Source organism: Pelodiscus sinensis, chromosome 4 (genome assembly GCF_049634645.1).
Source record: "Pelodiscus sinensis isolate JC-2024 chromosome 4, ASM4963464v1, whole genome shotgun sequence".
NCBI classification, from domain to species: domain Eukaryota; kingdom Metazoa; phylum Chordata; order Testudines; family Trionychidae; genus Pelodiscus; species Pelodiscus sinensis.
In genome coordinates, this window is record NC_134714.1 from 125,504,483 (window position 1) to 125,528,355 (window position 23,873).

The window sequence follows — 23,873 nt, forward strand, 5'->3', positions numbered from 1 at the left end:
CTGCAGCTCGCAGCAGCGCTCCCCTGCCTGAGCCGCTCCCCAGGGGCATTTCTGCCTTTGCGCTTGAGCTGGTGCTTCGCTCTGGTTCTGAACAGCCCCCCCCCCCCCCCCCCCCCCCCCCCGGACACAGGCTGAGCCTGGCTGGCCCCTCTCTCACTAGCCCCACCCCCCAGAGGTTCCTCTCTGACCAGCTTGTCTCAGGGCCTGGGGAATGAATCGTCCCTCCTCCAGGAAGTGGAGGGGTCAGGGAGTGTCCAGATTCCCTGTTGCACAGAGGGGGACACTGAGGCACACAGTGATTCGATGATGCTTCAGCCCTGGCCTGTGCCTCGCACTGTGCACTGGTCTCACTGGCGCCCTGGGCCACAGCAAGAGAGGACAGGGCAGCCGCTGCCCTGAGCAGCAGAGTTTCCAGTGAGGCACGGGGGCTGCACCCACCTGCCACCCCCAGCCCAGGGAGCAACAGCTGAGCTGGGGCAAGGCCCTGGCTGGAGCGCACAGGCTTCTCTGTAGCAGGAAGCTGGCAGCAGATGGGAGGGAGGGGGTAGCATGGTGAAAGATCTGTGTCTGTCGGAGCTTGGCTGAGGGGCGCTGGGGCTGCCCACCCCTGCTCCAGCAGCTCTGCGAATGGATTCTCTAAGCGCAGCACCAGCCCCTGGCATGGCCTGGGCCACCAGTGCGCTGCGGCCCATTGGGTGAAAGGACTTGTCAGTTCTTCCTCCCTTTTCTGCACCTCATTCTACCAGGGGCTCCTCTCTGGGCTGCCAGGGTGCTCCTCACCTGGCACAGATAGATCCTTGCTACCTGGCCCCTCTCGGGACTCCTGGTTGTCAGAACTCCGTGGCCCTGTCCCGTCCTGCTGACAAGCTCCCACTGCACCTCACTGTGGGGTGCAGTTTATTCCAGCCCTGGGTAGAGCTTCTCCCTTCTCTGCCCTCGGTACAGTCCTGAGCAACGGGCTGCTGCTGGCTGCACCTGTTGAGTCATGAGGGCTGTTGGATTCGCTTTGCTTAAGAGGCCAGCCCCCTGAGAGTGAGGGTGTGGAGCAAGGGCCTTCCCATGGGGCTTTCCTAGCTTGGTGTCATTTGAACTGAGGGTGGTGGCTAGGAAGCACTGAGGCCAGGCACAAGTCCTCTCCGTTGCCAGATTGTTCCAGTCCAATGTACCAGGCGAGCAACCTGCCCACTGTGCCCTGGGGAGCTGCTAGCCCAGCTGCACAGGCCCTGTTGAGCTGCTGGAGGGTTGTCCCCTATACCCCATGCAGCAGGCAGGCTATGAGATCATGAAACAGGGCGAGGTGCTGCCTGCATGTGGTGTACACTGACATGAGTCCAACCAGACAAGGGCGGCTTCCTGGAGCACAGACCAGCTGAGGGGGGACCAGGCAAATACTCCATCATCCAAGGGAAAGGCCAGAGCTGAGCAGAGCCCAGGACCAAGCTGATGGGGGTCATGGGGCAGCAGGGAGACTGGATGTTCCTGGATTAATGGAGACACACCCTGGCACTAGCTATTACCTGCCGGAAGCAGCTCTTCCGGCTGCTGGCACAGGCTGTAGCTTCAACCAAGCAAGACATGGCAGCATTACAGGGAGGGGGGAAAGGGGTTGAGACCTGAGCCCATTTAATTAGCACTAATGAGTGACTAGCCCACTGGAGTCAAAGCAGTGAGGAGATGTGGCTCCAGGCCAGGCTGTGATACACCCATCACCCCTTCCCCTCCTGGAGCAGGGCAGTGTGTGCCAACCAGCAAAGGGCTAATTCATTAAGCACCAGCCACTTCATGGAGGGAAATGCCCCCTACAGGCCAGTCTTCCCTGTGCTTGACTTCAGCCCCCTACTCCCACCACACAGGTACTGCAACAGCTGGTTTTGGGTGACGCCCCCTTTCCAAGTACCTCCCCCAAGACAACACCCCCTGGACTCCAATTCTAAGAGGACACCATTTATTAAGCCAAAGGCAGCATGGCCTGGGGCAGCCCCAGCATTTCAGAAGAGCCCGCTTGGGCATGCAGTTTCCCAACAAGACATCAGAAGTACCCACCTATTGACATGGCTACTGCTATAGATGCAAGACGAAGCCACATGCTTCAGCCAAGCTCACGCCACAGACAGGCATGAAGCAGGGTGGGAATACACTTCATCCCCTCCCCCGCAAGAAAGAGTATGAACTTGGAGCTCTAAGTCATCACTTCTCTTAGCAAGGAGCCAGCTCCCGTCCCTGGAGCTAGGACCAGGCTAACCTTCCCCCCCCCCCGAGCTATCTTTGCCAGAGAGTCACCCTCATTCAATTCCCATAAGCCTCAATACACTACAGGATGACAGCTGAGCAGGCAGCTTCTCACATTAAACAAATACATTTAATTGCCTCTCTCAGCATCTCACACCAACCTCCACCCCACTGCCGTCTCTGCAGCCTTGCAGGACACATCATGCCGCGGTAGGGCACATTCCAAGAAATAAGGGCTCAAAGCCAGAGAGGATCGGAAGTGCCCCTCCACCCCACGCACTCAGTCCTGGGGGAAATAATCTACTCTCCTGGGAACCCCACACTACCCCTGGCAGACCCAGCGCTGTGCGGACAGTACCTTGGCTCAAAGCTCAGCATGACCAGCAAAGCTCTAGTGGCAGGTTCCTAAGCTATGAGTCCATTTTCATTAGTGCTGGCTGGGGCAGGCGACAGAGCAGTGAGCGTCTCATGCAGACACCACAGTAAACACGCCAAAGGTTGCACGTCAGCATGTAGAGGAGACAGCTTGTGCTGGGCCAGCAACCAGGAGAGGCCACCCAGGAGACTAGGAATAGACCAGGCCTTAAAGAGCCTCTAGCCAGGCACTCTGGAATTCTTGCTGGTGATTCTCAGGGCTCAGCCATGGCACGGGGGCTGCAGAGGCCAGAGCCAGGCACCCCCCGGGTGAGGTAGGAAAGGCGATTGAGATGGTTGTGCGACTATGCAGGCTGGAGCTGTGATATAGCCCCAGAGAGGGCAATACAGTTGGGCTATGTCTAGACTGGCATGATTTTCCGGAAATGCTTTTAACGGAAAAGTTTTCCATTAAAAACATTTTCGGAAAAGCATGTCTAGATTGGCAGGATGCTTTTCCGCAAAAGCACTTTTTGTGGAAAAGCGTCCGTGGCCAATCTAGACGTGCTTTTCCGCAAAAAAAGCCCCGATCGCCATTTTCGCAATCGGGGCTTTTTTGCGGAAAACAAATCTCTGCTGTCTACACTGGCCCCTTTGCGCAAAAGTTTTTCGGAAAAAGACTTGTGCCCGAACGGGAGCAGCATAGTATTTCCACAAAAGCACTGACAATCTTACATGAGATCGTCAGTGCTTTTGCGGAAATTCAAGCGGCCAGTGTAGACAGCTGGCAAGTTTTTCCGCAAAAGCAGATGATTTTGCGGAAAAAACTTGCCAGTCTAGACACAGCCTTGTGATATAGCCCCAGAGAGGGCAATACAGTCATTGGTAACCTGCAGCCCATCAGGGTTCTGCGTGTGGCCCGCCAGACATTTTGTTCGCCCACGCACAGGGTTGCCAGATTGCTTTGGTTTCCATCTGTGTCGTTTTTTTCCTACCAGTATTACCAGAGTGACACGCATGTAAAGCCAGGGCACGTGAAGAGAGGTGCAGGCCGACTGCACACACTGACCAAGAGCCGTGCGCTTCCGCCACATCCCCTCAAAGCGCTGCTGCGGTTCTGTCGCCCCCTCCCTGCAAATTCTAAGTATAGAAGTGCAGTTAGCAAAATTGCCTAATCCTGGGAAACTGTCTTGGTTGTGACAATCTTGTGGCCCAGAACTGAAGGAGGGCCTCCCATGCGGCCCACTCACTCGCCTGGGTTGCCCACCGCTGGCCTAAATCCAAATGGAGAGCTGCAGGTGGGTGAATTCTGAGCACTGGCTGCAGAGTTCGTGGATGCTGAGCAAAGGGAGGGCAGAAGAGCCACCCTCATGGCTCCAGACAATTCCTCCCAGGGAGTCTGGGACACAACAGCCCGACTCCCCAGCCCAGAACAGTGATGCACGGAGAAGGGCTTCAGCTTCCTGCTCCACAGCCTCTCCTGGCAGAAGGAAACTCACCTGCTTCCTCCACTCAGCGAGCTGGGACAACAGCTCCCCAGGAAGGGGGAGGGAGCATGACCAGGGCTGGAAGCAAACCTGGAGTTGAGTCCTAGCAGAGTCTCTTCTGAGTCACCGGGGACAGTGCCAGAGAGTTGCAGAAGTGGGAGGCAGGCAGTAGGAAAGGGAAGCGGGCCGCAGCCCAGCCTGCTGAGCACCAGGCTCCTGCATGCTGTGACAGCAGAGCATCCAACACTGGCTCCTTCCACCCAGCCACTCCCTGCAGAGCTGATGCCAGGCCAAGTGCCACACAGCAGGGCTGTTTGTCCCAGGTGAGCTAGGGCGTAGCATCCGCCAGGGCCTCGGGCACAGCAGCACTGGCAAGAGGAGCCAGCAAGCCCAGGGCTGCCTGCTGAATCCCAGGGAGAAGCAGCACGTGCAGGAGCCCAGAGTGGAAGGCAGGGGAGCGGCGAGAGCCAGGGATCCGCGAGAGCAGCCAGGCGAGAGGGAATCCCAGCACAGCGAGCACCTCTTCCCCTCGGCTCTGTACCGGGCAGGCTCTGGAAACAGTTTGGTGCCAGACGCAGGACCACCGAGCTGCCCTTCTCGCTGGAGTCAGTCACCCTGCAGGCCTGAGCAGCAGCTCCACTTGTCCTAATGGAGCAGAGGCTGTAGAGAGAGAGGCTCTGAGCCAGGCACTCGCCTGGTCCAGTGCTGAGTCCCTCCCAGCCCCACAACCCAGCCTCCTTTTACAAGCAGGGATCCTCTGTGAGAAACGCCTCGTCCCAGGAGTGCGAGATCCTCTTAGCCCAGGCCCCCCTGCCCTTCACAGGGCAATGCCCCTCCGCTTCCAGGAGCCTCAGGACATTGAAGGCATTTCCCCCTTCTGGCCTCACCCCACCAATGGGGCCTGGCCGCCCGCCCACCCACCCACCATGGAACCACTGGCCCTGCCTCCCCATGTGTCTCCAGGAGCGGCACTGGCTGGCAGTAGGTGAGGGAACGAGGGGAGCTATGGACAAAGCTCCGAGCGGGAGGGCGTGTTGTAATCCTCGGTCTCCCAGTCACCCCCAGTCCTCACTCCCATCCAGTCCGCATGCCAGGGCCCAAGAGGGTACTGTCTGGCAGCCCATGCCCCATGGCTCAGCCAGTCCAGTGCTTGGCACCCCAAGGCACTGGCCTAACCTCCTATTCTCCAGGATCGGTAGGAACCAGCCTGGCCCCTCGCCTGGGTTAATAGGACGTGACCTCTGAGTGGGGTGCTCATCTGAACTTACCAAAAGGCTGATTTTTCAGAGCAAGACAACAGCCCCTGCCCCCCAGAGCTAACTGCACACCGTGCGCCTCCTCATCACCGCCACTGGGCGCTCACGAGAGCCGTTCATTGCGCCAGCTAACTTCCAAAGGGAACTCCAGGCGGGATCTTGCTGCTCCATCCAGAGCTGCCCTGGCCTGCAGTGCCACCCTCCCACACTGGGCACATGTCTGATCACGGCCCTCACCTGCCCCACTGGCTGAGCTGCTGGTCTCCTGGCTCTCATCACATTAGTAGGTGTCGGCCCAGGTAGCTCAGTGGTGAGTTAACTCTTGTTATTTCCTGCCTGTTTCCAGCCTCATCTCCCACCCTCCGTCCCCCTCCCCAGCCCCACATAGGCCCTACACCTGGCCTGACTGCACCACGCCACATGCCCAGCTTCTCCCCAGCCCCGCAGCATCCCCTCCCGGCCAAGCTGCAACCCAGCCCCCATCCTGAGCCACCAGCAACATGGACTCGGTACCTGTCGGGCCTCCAGTAGCTCAGACTCCGGGCGCTTCCAGGCCGGTGTGGCGAGAGCCCACAGCACCAGCAACCCAAAGACCAAGATCAGCATCCCCAGAGAATTGGCGAACCAGGCCTCAGGGGGGAGCCTTTCATAGGGAATGGTCTCGTTCGCCCTGTGGGGGGAGAGATGGAGCCGCTGCCTTCATTCCAACCCAGCACCAGCACCCTCGCCCCTGGCGATCCCAGCTCCCTCTGGAGAAAACCCTACCAGCTCCCCTCTCAGATGGGCAAGGGGGACCTCACCCATACTGGGGAGCATCCATCTCCTATTTGAAGTCCAGCCACACCTCGGCCCATCTCCCAGGCCGCTTCCCTGGACACCTTGCCCAGTCATCTTCACCACCTACTCCTGCCTAACAGCAGCTCCCCAGCCTCATGAAGGGCTAGCTAGAGCAGGGGGCACTTCCCGAGTTTCCTTTAGTTATCCTCTCTGCACCCAGCCTGCCCTTCTCTTCTACAGCTGCCACCATACAGCTGGTTGCTGGCATCTGTCAATCTCACAGCATACACGGGGGGCGGAGCCCCCCAAGGTGACTCTCTCCATGCTTGGGGCGAACCCAACCCCTGACTAACAAGCCAGGAGTGGAAGACAGGTGGATCACTGCCCTGTTCTGTGCACTTCCCTGAAGCAGGGTTCCCTGTAAGCCAGGGGTGGGCAATAATTTTTTGCCAGGGGCTACTTCAAAAAATGTTGAAGTGGCCCCAGGCCACAGCGGAAGGGATGGGGCCTTGTGGAAGAAAACATTGTCCTCACTCTGCGTTTGTAAGCAACAAGTAGCCAGAGGCAGTTTTATTACAAGCTGCAGCAAGGGAAAAACTGGTTCGGATGAGGGAGAGAGGGGGGACCCCCCCCCCTCCAAAGCAGATCTTCGAATACAAGCAATTATGAAGCAGTTTATATACTGTCCATTAGATATAATAACATTAAACAATTCCTTCCCATTACTAACACCAATGGCTAACAGTTATTTAGTTCCACCCAGATGCTCCTTATCCCAAGGTCTCTGCCGGAGTCAGCATTCTATCCTTATCTCTGTATGGAGGCGAGAGGCAAAGGCAGCGTCTAATTACAGATCTCGCATTGTCAGGCCACAGACTTAGCCTGACTCTTGCTCTCTTGTTAACAAGACCAAGATGGCTGCCCACAAATTCCCTTATTCCCTTTTCCTGCCTCCACAGCCTCAGACAGATAGGGTGGGGCCAGGATGCTTCAGGCTTTCCCACCCACAGACCATGATTGGTCTGGGGGTAGAGGAACCTCTTTGCCCTCCCCCTTCCCATTAAGCACCCATGCTCCTGGCGGTGGGAGACTGGAGCTCCCCCGCCCTCAGGCCAATCCTCACAGGGCAGGGGTAGGGCAGAAAAAACTTGGCGCGTTCCTCCCACCCCCAGGCCAATCAGGGCTGCACGTAATTTATTCTGCACATGGATGGCGAAAAGGAGAGGGAACATTGCCCTGAAGGTCTGGTATGCGCCACTGTCCAAGACAGGCTGCTGGACAAGATGGACCTGGTCTGGGCCAGCTCGCGCAAGCAGCACAGGAAGCCCTGGGCCAAATGGAGAGACACCTGCACCCCAAACCAGCTCTGGCACTCACAGGCTGAAGAAGAGCTTCTCGTTGATGCCGGAGATGGATGCTGCCATGGACAGGGCGAGGATGGTGGAGCCAAAGAAGACGTGAATAGGCTTGTAGAGGAGCCGCAGCCAGGCAGGGGACCAGGGTAACAGGAAGGCAGCGAATCCCATGAGCCACTAGGATGGGGGAACAGAGAGGAGTTCGGGACAGAGTGGACTGAGCCGTGGCACAGGCAGCCAACCGGCAAGAGGGGGAGCCGGAGAAAAGATGGGCGTTGGGGGGGGGAGGGCGCTGGGCACTCACCTGGCAGGAGAAGAGCAACACAGCCGCCAGCCCCAGCCAGCTGTGCAGCGAGTACATGTTGGCGATGCTCTTGCCGTGGTACCGGAAGACAGCGACCAGCCCCAGCACGACCAGGACAAAGACTGCCAGGGTCAATGCCGCGTGCAACAGCTTCCATGGGAGCTTGGGGCCCGTCCAGGACCTGGGCACCCGATACACCAGCACCGCTGCAGGGGGGAGAGGCCAGCTCACTCAGCACCACTCCCGGGCCCCTGTCCCTGCCCCGGCACTCCTGCCCTCAGCCCAGAGAGGGCGCCCACTTACCTGCCCCATAGAGCACCACCAGGCCCGTCACCATGAAGACCGGGTGCCAGTTAAACACCTTGGCAGATCTATCCCAGGCAAAGCCACCGCGCCAGTGCTGGGTCCAGAAGCTTACGAAGGTCACGCACAGGAACCCCACGGTGCCCAGCAGGGCTGAGAATGGCAAGAACTGGAAGGCAGGCATCACTCTGGCGGCAGGGACTGCACCTGAGGGGGAACCACGCCCGCCGTTTGTACAGCCCAGCCTGGGCCCCGCGGCTCTCTGAGCAAATGACTACCCCCACAGCCTCCCCTGCACAGTCCACTAGGCTCTGCTGCCTCTCACCCACCGCCCCTCCCCTCTGCTGTGCTCTGCCACCTGCTTTCCCTCCTTCCCTCTCCAACAGCCCCTTGCCTGCCTGTGCACCCTGAGCTCCACCTGGCTGCAGCTGCTTCACTGCTCCTCGTCCGTCTGTCCTCCCTCACCACCACCAGGCTCTGCCAACTGCCGCCAGCCAGTGCCCTCGTGTCTCAGATGGCTGGTTATAGAACTAGGAACAGGCGGAGCCCCAGAATTAATCAGGCCACATCAACAACTGCTTTAAGTGAAGCCTTAAGTAACAAGCAGCAGGTGGGGGGGGGGGAGAAAGAGGGAGCAGCCGACTGCCATGAGAGAGAGATCCTGCTGGTTGGGAGCCAACAGGAAAAGTCCCCAGGGACAGAGATGATCTTAGATAAGCAAACTCCTGCAGCCAGAGCTCAGAGGGGAAGGGGCAGACACTTCCTGCAGCTTTCCCGCCCCTTTCCCTTCGGGGCAGCAGGGATCCCCATCAGAGGAGTCCCTGCCCTGCAGCGCTCACACCGAGGAGCTGTGCTGAGCCAGTCAAGCCCAACAGCCAGGAGCCTGCAGCACACCAGCATCCGGCCAGATCCCCAACCGGCACCAGGAGTACAAGCCGGGCTCAGCAGCCTTCCCAGGTGCAAACACAACCTGATCAGCAGCAGAGGGGAAGCAACATCCAGTCCAAGGGCTTCAGATCCTCCAATCCACCGACCACTCCCGCGGTGCCTGGAGAGAAAGGGAGGGCCCCCGTCACAGTCACCCACAGCGTCCTGCCTGCCACCCCGGCGGCTGCACCTGCACTTCCTGTGGGAGGCAGCGGGTCATGAGACCCTTTCCACTTCTGCTTTCAGAGCGGCACTGTGCACAGGCACGGGGAGTGGGAGGGGCCCGGCGCTAAAGGCACCTGAGCAGTAGAGAGCAGACTGCAGGGCTGGAGGGAAGGGACAGCATGCAGGTGACTGGGGCAGATTGCCCTGCCTTGCTCAGCCAAAGCTCAATCCTGCTCCGCCGCAGGCCCTGTTACTCCACTAGCTCTCCTAGTGCACCCCGTTCCTAGCAGACAGTACCCCACTACTCTGGTCTCCTACAGCCCTCTCCTTGCTGGAGTGAGTCTGTAAAGCCAGAAGGAATGAGTAGACCGGTTAAGCCTGACCTTCTGTGGAACCTGGGGTGACAGCTCTTGGGGTGTCCCAGACAGTCAGAGCTCCAGCTGCCAGCCCGTGGGAGCCTTGCCTGTGCTTAACCGGGTGTCAGCTCCTGAACACCGCCAGCTTGTCACACACCCAAACCATCCCCACTGGGCCAGGCCAGCCCTCACTTTGCCTTGCAGGTTAATAATCGGTGCTCCCCAGTCCCTGTGCCCCTTTGAAGCCTCCTCTTTCTTCCAGCCCCTTCCCTGAACACCCACAGTAATACCTGCTCTGCTGTGCCCCCAGGAACAGCACAAACACCAGCTGGAGTGATTCAACTCCTCACCTAATACCACAGCATGGAGCTATATTTCTAGCGCAAATAAGGATAATACATTTCCCCACGGATTCAAGAGATCGTGAGAAGGCTGGAAACAAAAGGCCAAGATATAAAACAAACCTTAGCACGATTCCAAAAGACAAAACCACACAGGTTAACCTTCTGTCTCCAGGCCTTTTATAGCCACTCAAACATCTGTTGCAGTGTTTCAGCCCAGGCTGAGATCCTGTTTTCGTCAATGTGTTCCAGGGCCGCATTATGACTTTTGTAGGCTCTAGGCACTTTTGCCTTCGTGGGCCCCTCCCACCATCATAATATCAATATTAAAAATTATTTTTGATATAACTTTAAGTACTTCAACATTTTTTTTTCATGGTTTAGGCAAAATTTAATAGATTTTCATGGGCCCTAAAAGTTTCGTTTTTTTCTGATGTGAGAAAAAAATTAAAACATTTTCTTCGACCCTTAAAGTTCATTTTTTTCCTTCTGATTTTAAAAGAAATTAAAACATTTTTGTGGGCCCCTAACAGTATCATGGGCCCTAGGCACTGTGCCTAATGGATAAGTCAGCCCTGATGTGACCGTGCTACCCAAGTACTTCCTAGGCGGAAAACAAAGGAATGTTCTTCCTTGCCTTCTCCTCAGCTTCCCCAGTGTTCACTGTTTGTACCTCAAGTCAGGAAACCCCCCCAGGACTTACAGTCCTGTGTTTTGCTATCCTGGGGCTGTCACATCCCCTTGTTGGATCAGTATGTCAGGTGGGCTCCACTGTGTCAATTTACAGGGCTTGACTGGTCCGTCAGCAGACAGGGGACTAGACATCCTGCGTCTGACAGAAAACCCAGACCCGAAGAACAGCTTGTTGTAGCTCGGGAGATTAATTCCTGCTGGTGAAAGAGACAAGCTAACAAACAACATTACCTCGCCCACCTTGTCTCTCAGATCCGGGGATTAGCATGGCTACGCCATTGACAAAGACCTGTTTGTCAATCCTACCTCGAGACTTCAGAAACACATTTGCAGAATACACGCTAACAGCCCAATGTAAAAAGCTGCCCGTGAAATGTATGCACGACGGCACAAATGACCAGCACGACCCGTTTTCCTTCAAGAACTCGCATGATATTCTTTGGTGAACCAGAATATACACACCGGGATTGGGATAGTCTTGTTACCCTTTGTCAAGCGGCACAGAGCGATTCTTACAAGAAACTAAGTAATTTGTAAACACAGCCCTCAAGCACTCCCAGTCTGCTCCTGTGCTGAGCTGATGCCATGAGGAGCGATTTCTCTCTGTGATGAGACAGACTCTCCGCACACTACGCCGACTAAGTGCACATTCACAAGTTCTCAGGAACTGGAGGGTGGCACCTCATTTGCTTACAGATCTACATCCTCCACCAAAAATATCCCCAGCCACCTCTGGGGAGGAAAAGAGCTGCCTATGGGTGAGCTTACTAGCCATGAACACCACCACCTCCCACTGATCTCTGGGAGTGGGTGGCTGCAAAATTCAGCAGTCCCTGCACCTCACTTTGCATAGCCCAGTCCAGGCTCATTCCTTGTCTGCAGATGCAGGGCCCTTCAGTCCCATCCACTGTGGTTTGGGCAGACGAGTGCACACAACTAACGGGGCAGGGATACAGGGTTTAATGTCTACAGTCACAATAATCCTGCCTGCTGGCTAGCCAGAGGTTCAAACGTCTGGAGGTCAGGCAGGGTTTTTTTAAATGAATGAAAAGCTCTTTAGATCTAATACTACACTCTCTTATATGCACAGTGCCCAGCACCACAGGATTGTGATTGGAAGAGCATCATTTCCTAGACAGGATCTCTGCGCGTTTGCCCTTTGAGAGGTTAGATAAGGCTGCTAAGTGATCAGTCAAGGCAGCAAGTACCTCGCAGCGCAGCAGGAACTAATTGGTTTTAATCGGAGTCATGCACAGCAGTGGTACTCGTGATCATTTGCACCAACCGCTCTGCTGCTGACTCACTTTGTAGCCCCTCAGTCTCAGCTTCCCCACCAGAAAGTGGGGATCGTGATGCTTGCCTGCTGCCATGGAGGAGCACAAAGCACTTGGAGAGAGCAAGCTGGACGGGAGGTGCTGTACAAACGTATTGTGTGTTACACTCATGAAGCAAGGCAACGCTGGGAACAGCACCTAGAAGCTACCGGTTCCCAGCCCCCTGCTAAACCCACAAAGCTTCAGAGGGGACCAGAAGGACCCCTGCTGCGTCTGACCCAAATGGAGCAATTCCAGCTCAAACCCCTTGGAAAAGGATGTTCCAAAGATGCAGGGTGGATTTCCAAGGGACAGAAAGTTCAGTCTTATACAATCTTACCAAAAAACATCCACAAGTTTCAAGTCCAGCTCTAAAAATCATGAGACTGCTTAAAAAAATACATTTGGGGAAAACAAGCCAATGGAGGCACAAAAGAAACAAAAATGAATTAATTACTCAAAAGAGCTTGAAGGAACAAGTTGTGATAATGAGGCCATCAAAAATGCATACAAACAGGCCAAAAGAGGCTGAAAAGGCAGTTGCTCAGCATGCATGGAGGCTGAAGAGGAATTATAGAGAAAGCTGCAAGAAGATGAGGGCAGGAAATCGGGTTTTGGGTTGGCAAAAAAGAGGAACACTAAAGCACAAGAAATGAAGAGGATAGGAACTGTGTGGTAACGAAACCTAAACAGGTGGTAGGAGCAAAGGAAAAAACATTTCTAAAGACGGTTAAATGAGAAGAGTTGCAAGTACAAGCACCACTGATAGTTTTGGGGAAGCTTCCACAGGTATTGATCATTGTAGAGAAGGCAGAAGCAGCGCTGAACAGGATGAAGAGACACAAAACATTTGGGGATGAAGACATAAGAACAGCCACATTGGGTCAGACCAAAGGTCCATCTAGCCCAGTATCCTGTCTGCTGACAGTGGCCAATGCCAGGTGCCCCAGAGGGAGTGAACACAACAGGTAATCAAGTGATCCCTCTCCTGCCACCCATTTCCAACCTCTGACAGAAGCTAGGGACACCATTCCTACTCATCCTGGCTAATAAGCATTAATAGACCTCACCTCCAGTAATTTATCTAGTTCATTTTTTACCCCTACAAAAGTCCTGTTTACTTTTGTCACTGTACCTTTTCATTTATGTTTAACTAACCTTCTCATTAGGTTTAGTTCCCCTTTCTGAAATTAAATACCACAGTGTTGAGCTGCTGAGGTGTTTTCCACCAGGGATTTTAAATTTTATTACATTATGATCACTATTTCCAAGCAGTCCAGTTACATTTATCTCTTGGACCAGATCCTGAGCACCAGCTAATAAATCAAGAATAGCCTCTCCTCTTGTGGGTTCCAGAACCAGCTGCTCCAAGCAGCAGTCATTTAAGGTATCAAGAAATTTGATTTCTGCATCCCATCCTGAGGTGACATGTATCCAGTCAATATGGGGAGAGTTGAAATCCCCCACTACTATTATTTTATTTCGATGGCCCAATCTCTCTTAGCATTTCATAGTCACTATCACTGTCCTGGTCAGGTGGTTGATAATATATCCCAACTGCTATATTCTTATTAGAGCACAGAATTACTACCCATAGACATTCTATGGAGTATTTGGTTAATTTAAGATTTTTACTTCATTTGATTGTACATTTTCTTTCACGTATAGTGCCGCTCCCCCACCAGCATGGCCTGTTTCTGTTCTTCCGGTATATTTTGTATCCTGGTATGACTGTGTCCCATTGATTGTCCTCATTTCATCAAGTTTCTGTGATGCCTATTATATCAATATCCTCCTTTAACACGAGGCACTCTAGTTCACCGATCTTATTATTTAGACTTCTAGCATTTGTGTAACTGTACAAAATATCTGTCGGTATGATACTGAAAAAGCAGCATCAGAGATTACTCATAGTTTGCTGGGGTCAAGCTAAGATACCAGATGACTTGCAGATAGGGTTGATTTTGCCTCTCTGGATGGGTAAGGTGATGCAAATGATTGATCCAAAACATCATCTTATCAAATCAGTCTCAAAGTCCTGGAAAAAGTTTTCAAGGGAAAGTCTCTGAGGTGCAGGGTGGAGAAAAGATATGAGAGGAGCAGCATGGCTTTAGGAAGGAAAGGAGTTGAAGAAACAGAATATTTGCAGTGAGAAGGAAGTTTAAAAGAATGATAAATAGATAGCATAACAGCTATGTAGCTGTTATCTTAAGAAAGCATGACTTGGTTCCATGGGAGCTGGTATTTGCAGTATTGAGATAGACGTGTGGGAGTGTTCCAAGTGGTGATGATAAAAGAGCTATGTCAAGAACTGAGGTGGAAACAATACATGAAATTTCAGAATTTTTACAATCAGATTAAAACAGGGAAGTATGCTGAGTCCACTTCTCCTCTTCCCAGTTATGGAGTTAATTAGCATGAGAACCAAGTCTGTGAAAACAGAGAAAGCTAACAGATGCTGCTGATCTGGCCCTTATGGTTGAGAGAAAGAATTAGTAAATGTCATCTCAGAGTGGGCCTCTGTGTTTGAAGGTAAACATAAAGATTACGGTTGTGCAGATAGGCAAGGCAGAAAAACAGCAGTACACTTAGTACCAGAAAAGGAGTGGAGGGGAACCCAACCCAATGTGCATGGGTGACAGCACTGGCAATTGACTAACAAGCCAGAAAGAAATGTACAGGCCGCCTGCGTTTGTCCCTGCCTGCTCTACAGTTCAGAAACATGGATCTGACAGAGATGGAAGAAAAAGAAATGGCTAACAGAAAACACTATGCAGAGGATGGAAGAAGTTCGGGGTTGGCTGAATGTGGGGCTCTGAGCTCTGGCGCAGGTTTGACGTTAAGACTGGGAGCCTGGCCAGCACAGGAGGAAGAGGATGGCAAGAGAAGGCTGGAACTCCAGGCCAGGGATGTGAACGGTTAACCGGTAAGTTAAGCAGTGGGGCTGGAGCAGCTCCCTGCTCCCCATGGAAAAGGGGCTGCTCCGGCCTTGCGGGCCCGCCACGGACAGGGGGTGCGTTGGCGCGCGGAGCAGCCCCTGGGGTGGGCCGGGGTGGGGGGGGGACACAGCCAGGGGCTGCTCCAGACCAGCTGCTGCTGCGGGGGGGAGGGGCTGCTCCAGCCCCACCCTTAATTACAGTTAAGCGTGAAGCGAACGGCACATTTAACCGGTGAACCGGGAGGGGTCACGTCCCTACGCCAGACCCACGAGCCCGAGTCACGGACCAGGAGCGGCAGCGAATCGCGAGCCCCACTGGGCCCGTGTAAACGGAAACCGGAGCGAGGGCCCGGGCCGCTCCCTGGGGCTGCAAACTCACTTCGCAGCAAAGGCCTCGCGAGCCTGAAAGGCCCGGCGGGGGGGCGGTGTCTGGTGCTGCCCCCCCCCCCGATTCCCCAGACAACCCCTTGCCTCCCGCTCGCGCGCCTCTCTTCCGGCCCCGGCGCGGGGCAGGCTGGGAGTGGTAGTTCCAAAAGGCCTCGCACCCCCACGGGACTCACCATGAGGGGCTGCTACGCAATCGGCTGGCTGCCCCCTTAAAGCCCCGCCCCCGTGCCAGGCACTTCCGGCTCACCCCGCGGCATTATGGGAAATAGGGTTTCCGCCGTGCAGCCGCCTCCCCGTTCTTTGCCTTCTCTCTATGATCCCAGCCACGCCGAGCGCTTCCGCTTCCGCTGGCCTGTCCCCGCTGGCGGTGCGGTCTCCATGGGGATGGAAGATGGCGGCTGGAGGTGCGTGCGGGCCCGGCGGCGGGCGGGGAGGTAGCTGCGCCCGGGTTACGTAACCACGGCCCGGGGGGCCCTGGGCGGGGCGGGAGGCGCCTGGGTCCCGGCTCCGCGAGACCCCGAGTTCATTGGACAATTGCGCTGCCCCCGAACCGCGCCCCTCCCCCCCGTGAGCGCTGGGGGGGGGCTGCGCCCTGCCCCCCCCCGCGCGATTCCCGCGTGGGGGGCAATTTGTCCCCCCCCCCCCCCGTCGCAGGGGGCCGGCTGGGAATTGCCTTTTCGCTTTGCTCCTACGGAGGGGCCCGTATCCCCCCTCCCCCCCTGTGGGTAAAAGCCTCTCCCCGGGGTGGCCTCCGCCCCTGTTCCTCGTCCCCCGCGCCCTGCCGTGGCGTGCCCCGAGGAACCTCCCTCCCCGCCCAGTCCTGTGGCCCTTCACACCTGTGCCCCCGCTGGCTGCCCGTCCCGTCCCCACACGCGTGTGTGATCAGCTGCTCCGCCCTTAGGGGCACCCGCCACACGATCTGTCTCCTCCCGTTCCTCCTCCAGGGGCTTGTCCTTTCCCTCCCCCCTCCTCCGTGCATTCTCCATCTCCTCTCTCCGTCTGTGGCCTGCCCTACCCTGAGGTAACCTGAGTCAGACAGATCAAGGGCTTTTGACCCCTCTCATCCACAGATTAGGGAGAGCACCCTGGGCTAGAGAATCTGTGGGAGGCTGGCTCCTGAGTGAGGGCAAGACTGCATGGAACCCCTGAGAGCTTTTCCCTCATATGCCTGCCATCGCGAGGTGTTCGGGTGATGAAACTTCCATGGATACAGCTATGATGCTTAGGGCAGTGTTTCCTATAAACTATGTGCTTGGGCGGCCGCTCAGGAGAGATTCAGGTGCCACCCGGCCGGCACCATGTGTTTCTTTTGGTGGTGCACATCTGCACATGCCTTAATGCTCATAACAAAATGTATTCTGCACATGGATAGGAAAAATAGAGGGAATATTGCTCTAAGGGTATCCTCCCATACACATCGTTGGCCCCTTACCCAGAGCATGATTGCTGAGTAGCTGAGAGGGTCACGTGTTTGGGCCTGCGTGTTATCTGGAGGCATTTAAAGCAGTTTGGGGTGACCCCCTAACCAAGCTGGGCTCCCTCTTGAGCTGCAGCATCACCCCTAGATTGGGCCCTGTTGGAGACAAATCACTTGTGATCTTCCTTTCCAGACTCCAGAGCTCAGCTGTAGGAAACAGGGAGAGGCTGTGGTGCACAAGGTGACCGTAAGCCCCTCTGGCCCTGAGGATGAGCTGGCTCTTCTCTCTGGGATGCACACACTGAGGGCCTGCAGCCCTGGGAAAGGAAGATGCTCCGGACCAGTAACTACAGCCTGGTGCTCTCCCTGCAATTCCTGCTGCTTGTCTATGATCTCTTTGTCAACTCCTTCTCGGAGCTGCTCCGCGTGGCGCCTGTCATTCAGCTCGTGCTCTTCATGTGAGGTGGCGGGAGCTAGTGGTTGGAATTGGGAGAGTCGGACTCACTCCTCAGTTGTGGGAGGGAGTGGGGGTTAGTAGTTAGAATGGGGATACTGGGAGTCTGAAGCCCTGAGTTCTCTTCTGGCTCATGGCCACTGTGTCCAAGGAAATGTGGAGGAGGGAGGGACGTAAGGGGGATTAGAGGACAGACTAAGGCAACTGAAGTAAAGGGGAAGGACCTGGGTGACATTTTATCCACTTTCCCTGTAGTGCACAGAAGTACCTAACTGCTTTCCCTTGAAGCATCAGTTACTAGCTGGCTTTGCTGGTGTGCTGGAGGAGGGTAGTAGCTGCAGGGAGAGGCTGGTCTAGTGGCTCCATTCCATGAGCCAGCCTTTGTTCTTGGCACTAGGCCAAGTGTCTGTTACATAAAGATCTGTGGAAGAACATCTGTGTCTGCCCAGATCAATTATGAAAGCAGCAATTTACTGCACTAGGAAGGGCTTTGTGGGTCGGAGGGACAACCCAGACCTGGCTGCTTCTCCTCCCAGAGGCCTAGTGCACAGTGTTGGTCCCGGGCAGGCTTTGTGTAGGCCACGGCAGCTGGGACGCCTCCGGGGCAGAGGGCAATGCTTACGTTGGCACATTGGGCCCCAGGGAGGGCTGTGGTCTCTGGAAGTGGCTGTGTGCTCAGGACATCTCTCTCCCCACAGCATCCAAGATATTGCCATCCTCTTCAACATCATCATCATCTTCCTCATGTTTTTCAACACCTTCGTCTTCCAGGCTGGCCTGGTCAACCTCCTCTTCCACAAGTTCAAAGGAACTATTATCCTGTCAGCAGCTTACCTGGCTCTGAGCATCGCCTTCCATGTTTGGGTCATGGTAAGGCGGGGCTGGGCTTTGGGATCTCACAGGGGGCATAGGAATAGCTGTACACATTGGTCTAGAAGATGGGTGGCTCACCCTCTTCTGGAGCAGTTGGTTTCGGTAGCCGGGTTTGGTTCTTTAAAGGATTTGAAACCACAGACCAAGGAATACTTCTTTTTAGGGTTAAACAAAGATTTGTATTTTCTATTTACTTTTATAATTAATTTTTCATTTAAATCAATTAACTGTCTTTGATTCTTTTAAGATAGCATAACATACAAATAAAAAGTAGAAAAACAATACAATTAAAAAACAAGAAATAATAACTCCTCCTACAGCTATACCCTCCAGATTTACCTTTAAACAATTTGTGGAGTTATCAAATATATAATACTCACGTTAAGAAAGATAGAAGCATTGTTTAGATTCAGGAGATATTCTTTTCTTTATGTTTCTCCTTTTTTGGGATTTTTCGTTGCAACTTACGACCAGTGTTGTTCCCCTTTCGGAGCTTATGTGTGGCAGCGAAATTCAGTGCCGGGGAGGGAGCCCTGGTTGATCAGGCCTGGCTTTTTGGATTCGCAACCCATCTGCTCTTGGTCTGTTCCATCCAACCTTATATACCGTATTTCGGTATTCCTCCACTCGCCTGACAATTGCTGACGTTAGATTTTTGTTGTCTCATTCTGCCCTTTCAAAACTTTCATCTGCTCCATTAGGAGTTATCAGCACTTTGTTGCATATTGCAGTCTGTGTTACTTACTTCCCTAAAAGCGGGGTTACTGTTGGTCATCCAATCAAATTTTGGTTTTTTATCTTACATCTCCTGTATCTCACAATGCTGCTTTTCCTTTACACTTACTACTAAACTGGTGCTCATTTGACATATTCTGGGTAGGCCTCAACACCTTCCTTTCACAGTTGGAACCTTGATGCATCTGGTATGATATCCACTTCCTGTACTCCCAGACCAACCAGCTGGCCTGATGTTCTGCTCCCTGCTAAACACCAGACCATCTGCTCACTGCTAAACCCCCTCTGACATGAAGGTTTAGAGAAGGCCAAAATCTGCCATCGCGCACCAAGCCAGTCCTGCCACAGGCTGTAAGCAGTGTGTCTTCTTGGCTTCCTGCTGGAGATCAGCTTAGCCTGTGAGGAAGGAGGCCTGATCTCTTAGCCTGGAGACCTCAGAACTTTTCTCTGGGGCCCCCCTCTTCCCTTCCAGGTCTAGAGGGAGGGGATCGCTGCTCCATGGAACTTCTCCATCTCTTAAGGAGGCAGCAGACTAGGGATGTCAAATCCCATTTAACTGATTAAGCGATTAAACATTATAAGTAACCAGTTAACCGATTACATGGGGCACAGGCAGGGAACTGCTCCAGCCCAGCCATTCCTGGTCTCCAGATGAACAAGTGCATCCTGGGCTGGCTCCCGTATGGGAGCCCTACGAGTTACGGTTATAGGGATAGTGACTAGAATGTCTGGCCTGAGCAGTACTTGCCCTGGATCGCTCCTAAGCCTGCTTTAGAGTCTTGCTTTGAATGGCTTCCCCACAAACAAGACTAATCCTTTAGGGAGCAGCACTAATGGGTGCACATAAGATACATTTACCTAGGATAAAGCCCCCCCCTCCCCCAGGAGCTCAGGGGTGCAGCCACTTTGAAATGCTGCGCTGGAGCCTGGGAGTCCCCAGCTGATCCCAGGTTCCGTGGAAATGCTGCGCGAAGCCCAGGGTCAGCTGGGGACTTATCCCTGGCTCCACTCGGCATTTCAAAGCAGCAGTGCCACACAGAGCCCGGTATTAGCTGGGGATCCCCCAACAGACTCCGGGTTCCGTGGAAATGCCGCAGGGAGAGCGGGGGCAGCTAGGGAGTCCCCAGCTGACCCCGGGCTCCACGTAACGCTGCCTCTTTGAAACGCCACAGCAGTGTTTCAAAGGGGCAGTGCCGCACAGCTGATACCAGGCTCTGTGCGGTGCTGCCCCTTTGAATAAGGATGTTAAGGACTAGTTGACTATCCAATAAGCAAATGTTTATCAGGTAGTCGAGTCCCCCCACTGCTGCCTCTATCAGATAGGGAGAGCAAAGGGGGCAAAGAGAGGGAACTTCAAAGTAGCAGCACCGTACAGAGCCAGGAATCATCTGTGTGGCGCTGCCCCTTTGAAACATCACCATGGCGTTTCAAAGCGGCAGCGCTGCACGGATGATCCCGGGCTCTGTACGGCGCTGCTGCTTTGAAATACCCTCTCTTCTGAACCCCCTCCCCCCCGCCTTTTGCTGCCTCTATCTGATAGAGGCAGCAAGGGGGGGAATCGACAAGTCAACTAGTCCTTAACATCCTTATTTCAGAGCATCTTTCCCCCTCCGTGGAAGTGAGCCACCAACCTCACCCCCTATGCTGCACGGAGCGTGACACTGAGGCATAAAGAGGGGCCAAGAGTCACATCCTCAAAGGGATTTAGGTGCCTAGCTCCCACTGAAATTGCTGGGAGTTGGGCACCTATGCAGTTCTGTGGAGCTGGACCTAGATGACTTGCCCAAAGCCACAGTTAGGGAGCCACTGAATTGGGAACAGAACCCAGGTGTCCTGACTCCCAAACCTGTGCTCAGAGCACCCGACCCCTCCTTCTGAGGGGCCAATGCAAGGTCTCTGTCTGGGAGCTTCCCCTTTCTGGCACTGCCCATGAGCCCTAACTGGGCAGCAGGATTTAAGAGGATTTTCTAGGATCTGTGTTGGGAGGCTCGACTAGGTCTTGGTGTTCTGTATAAATCCGCTGATCTGATTAACCTTTGTGTGCTCCCGGAGCTGCTCCCTGGCACTTGCATCCCTGCTTGTAGGGAGGTGGAAGGAGGCCTCTGTATGCCTGGGCCCCAGGGATGGGCTCAGAGGGGGGTTGTTCTTGGTGGGCAGGGTTGCTTTAGACTAGGAAGTGGACCACAGTGACAGTGCATTTCTCCCCCATGGCCACTAGGGGAAGCCCTCTAACCCTTTGGACATAGGGAGCTGCTTCCCATTAAGGATCTGGAGGAAATGACAGAATGGAGCAGCCCCTGGGAGAGAGGAGCAAGGAAGTGGGTAAAGGGACCCAGTGTGCTGAGCTCTGTGGGGGGCTGCACAGTTGCTCTCACATCTGTTTCCTGCCCTTAATGTCCGTTGTGCCCCTCTATCTCTTTCAGAACCTGCGCTGGAAAAACTCCACCCGCTTTGTGTGGACAGATGGGCTGCAGGCCCTCTTTGTGTTCCAGCGGCTGGGTAAGAGACAAGCTCCGCTCTGGACCCTTCAACTCCCCCAAGCAACCACCCACAGACACCTAGACTCAGGGAGAGCTACCAGAAAGCTGGCCCCATCTGCCTTCCCTGCTGTCTCCCAGGCTGGGATCTGGGGTTTGTTAAGGAATGGCATCTCTGTTCCCCTGAGCCGTACCAAACCCTTCCCATGGGGGCTGGATCTCGATGAGGCTCTGCCTGCCCTGGTGGTCAGCAAGACACACTGGGGTGATCCAGCAGACAGAGGAGGGGGTAGGGGTGAAGACATTCTGAACGGGTTGAGCTGTCTCATCTTCCTCTTGCTTTCCCCAGCGGCCGTGCTGTACTGCTACTTCTACAAGAGGACGGCCTTGCACCTGGGTGACCCCCGCTTCTACCAGGACTCCCTATGGCTGCGCAAGGAGTTTGCTCACATCCGCAGCTGATGGCTTCCCCTCGGACCCAGAGCCATGGCCGGTCCGTGGCTGCTCCCTGTTGGCTGGCACAAAGCCCCCTTTCCTCTTTATCCAGAACAGTCCACCCCCAGCCCTACACACAGCTTGCTTGCCGGCTGACCAATGGGGTCCTGTTGGTATCAACCCCTTTCAGCTCTGCTTTGCATATCTGGTGGGATGAGGTGCCAGGACTCAGCCTGCCCTAGCTGTACCTGTGGGAACTCTATCCTGGTGGTAGAACTTCCTTTTGTACCTGCGTATTTTTATAAGTTATGAGACAGTAAATTGGCTCCCTTTTCCAGAAACCTCCTTGTGTGTTTGCATTTTTTGGGTGCACCCTCCTTTCCCCAGGCCCTGTACTGTACTGAGGGCATATGCCCCACTATGCTCCCCCTCGCTCCAGCATTATTGTGTCCTAGCCCACATTGCAGCTAATTCTACTGGGGACAGGAGCCCAGTGGCCAGGACACCCTCCCTGCAGCTGCTGAGCTGCCTGTGGTGTTTAGTCATTCCCCAGTCATGGATCAGAGCCCTGCAGAGCTAGGCACTATAGTAACACAGAACAAAGATGGTCACCGCCCCAAAAGAGCTGACAATCTAAGCAGAAGACAATAAGATCATACCCTGTCACCCTGACTAGCAGTATGTGTGCCATCTGCACAGTAGGTGTTACTGCATGGGTTGATTTCCTCTGCCATTCTGCATCTGAAGGATGCAGAGCCTTAGTAAAGGCCAGGGCAGAGGTGTGGACTGGGAATGGCACTGTAACATACAGCCCATGTATCCCATGCTACTCAGTCTTGGAAGCATGGGTGGTGAGTTATATGGGTACATGGAGTCTGGGCACTAGGAATGTTCCTGGGTCTTGTCCCTGATCCCACCTGCCATCTCTGTGGACCTCCCCTGAAGCATTCCCCAGTCCAACCTGCAGCCCTTGGGCAATTTAAAACTGCCCCCCCATCACCACTACCAGTGGCAGTGCAGCAGGGCTACAGTGGCTTCTGGCCACTTGTTCCATGTGGCTGCTGGCACATGCGGCTCCACAGAGGGGAGGTGTCTCTGTACACTGCCCCCTTCCTGTGTGGTCCATGGGAAGCTGCCGGGATGGTACTGCCAGAGAGGAGTGCCCCTGGTAAGCACTGCACCCCAACCCCTCCCTCTGCACTCCTCCTTTGCCCCACCCCCTCCCCAGTCTTTTCTCCCACCGCCACTACTCCCTCCAACTCCCAGACTACTCCTTCCTGCATTCTCCCTTCCAGCCCAGAGCCTGTACGCAAGCACACAGACTCCTGCCCAAAGCCTGCAGCCCAGATACTCTTCCACACTCAGAGCACAACCCCTCACCTCCCTCCTAAAGCATGCATGTCCTGCACCTCATTCCCTTGCACCCAACACTCAAACTCCCTCCCAGAGCCTTAGGCTGGTGGGGAAGTGACTTTGGGCTGGGGAGGGGTGCGGGCATTGTGGACATCTGCAAAATTGCTGCCCTGCTTGGCAGGGCAAGAACATGGAGCACTTGCTAGCCTAACGAGCTCAGATTAGAAATAAGCTCAGGTTCCCTTTAGGTTGCCAATGCACTGTGTTTTCAGCACTGTTTTATTTCCAAGTTGCCTATTCCCGAGGAGAAAGGGCCTGGGTAGCAGAGGGAGTACAGCTCAGGAGTTAGAAATAAATATCATAATGAAGAACCATGTTATTTCCTTTCTCCAGACAGGCTGTGGGGCTGCACTGCATGGGGGGAAGTGGAGAGGACTGTTGGACGATGACCCCATTATGCTGCCTGGGGAGAAGGAAGGGGGGGTCACTGGCAATGTTCCCTCTTTTTTTTTTTTCATCCATATGCAGAATACATTTTGTTAAGTGTCTCCACCAGTAGAAACACATGTGCACCACCAGTAGAAACACATGCTGCTGACTGGGTGCTCTGCTAATTAGCTGGGTGGCACCTGATTTTCAGCTTACAGGGAACACTGGACTGGTGAGCAATGGGTATTACACCAATGGAGGAGTAGGGTTGGGATGCTGAAGGAGGGGGCAGGGACTCATCAGAAGCTGTGCCAGTGGTACTGTAGTCACCAGCCTTGCTGTTTGGCAATTGATGGGAAATCAGGGTTCATATGGGACAATGAAGGGAGTGTGTACCATGTAATGCCCCCAATATTAGCCATGAGCCCCCAGATCAGAGGAAGAGCCAATGGTAGTGTTAACTCTTTGATAGGCTCATAGAACTGGAAGGAACCTGGAAAGATCTAGTCCAACCC

At 54.5% G+C, this 23,873-nt stretch overlaps 2 protein-coding genes across 16 annotated transcripts; one reads left to right on the forward strand and one right to left on the reverse strand.

Moving 5' to 3' along the window:
* Positions 1-208: 208 nt before the first annotated feature.
* CYB561A3 (cytochrome b561 family member A3) lies at positions 209-15,484 on the reverse strand. 8 transcript variants are annotated; one of them, XM_025185745.2, is made up of 7 exons: positions 9,036-9,201; positions 8,484-8,595; positions 8,066-8,272; positions 7,763-7,968; positions 7,481-7,635; positions 5,840-5,996; positions 210-4,715 (listed from the first exon to the last, which is right to left on the reverse strand). In XM_025185745.2, exons 3-7 carry the CDS (start codon positions 8,247-8,249, stop codon positions 4,677-4,679), a joined length of 741 nt encoding a protein of 246 aa, XP_025041530.2. In that variant the 5' UTR covers positions 8,250-8,272; positions 8,484-8,595; positions 9,036-9,201; the 3' UTR covers positions 210-4,676. The 8 variants fall into 8 exon arrangements, with proteins under 8 accessions (XP_025041433.2, XP_025041530.2, XP_075784540.1 ...); XM_075928423.1 differs by lacking the exon at positions 8,484-8,595 and adding an exon at positions 15,359-15,400 and having other exon boundaries at positions 211-4,715; positions 9,036-9,113; XM_075928424.1 differs by lacking the exon at positions 8,484-8,595 and adding an exon at positions 15,178-15,196 and having other exon boundaries at positions 211-4,715; positions 9,036-9,113.
* Positions 14,292-21,934, forward strand: TMEM138 (transmembrane protein 138). 8 transcript variants are annotated; one of them, XM_075928433.1, is made up of 5 exons: positions 14,292-14,786; positions 16,796-17,065; positions 17,828-17,926; positions 21,088-21,163; positions 21,491-21,934. In XM_075928433.1, the coding sequence occupies exons 2-5, from the start codon at positions 16,895-16,897 to the stop codon at positions 21,601-21,603; spliced, it is 459 nt and encodes a 152-aa protein (XP_075784548.1). In that variant the 5' UTR covers positions 14,292-14,786; positions 16,796-16,894; the 3' UTR covers positions 21,604-21,934. The 8 variants fall into 8 exon arrangements, with proteins under 8 accessions (XP_075784548.1, XP_075784546.1, XP_075784542.1 ...); XM_075928431.1 differs by having other exon boundaries at positions 14,388-14,786; positions 16,796-17,060; positions 17,755-17,926; positions 21,491-21,932; XM_075928427.1 differs by lacking the exon at positions 14,292-14,786 and adding an exon at positions 15,443-15,589 and having other exon boundaries at positions 16,796-16,843; positions 17,755-17,926; positions 21,491-21,933.
* Positions 21,935-23,873: the final 1,939 nt, after the last annotated feature.

Coding starts and splice junctions, on each gene's coding strand:
- CYB561A3 (XM_025185648.2), bottom strand. CDS start 8,965: ATGCTGGTGTGCTGCAGGCTCCTGGCTGTTGGGCTTGACTGGCTCAGC. Junction 7,969..8,065: donor GGTGGTGCTCTATGGGGCAG/GTAAGTGGGCGC, acceptor TCCCCCCTGCAG/CGGTGCTGGTGTATCGGGTG. Junction 5,997..7,480: donor GAGAAGCTCTTCTTCAGCCT/GTGAGTGCCAGA, acceptor CTCCCCCCACAG/GGCGAACGAGACCATTCCCT.
- TMEM138 (XM_025185786.2), top strand. CDS start 17,513: ATGAAAGCAGCAATTTACTGCACTAGGAAGGGCTTTGTGGGTCGGAGG. Junction 17,927..21,087: donor CCTTCCATGTTTGGGTCATG/GTAAGGCGGGGC, acceptor TATCTCTTTCAG/AACCTGCGCTGGAAAAACTC. Junction 21,164..21,490: donor CTTTGTGTTCCAGCGGCTGG/GTAAGAGACAAG, acceptor TGCTTTCCCCAG/CGGCCGTGCTGTACTGCTAC.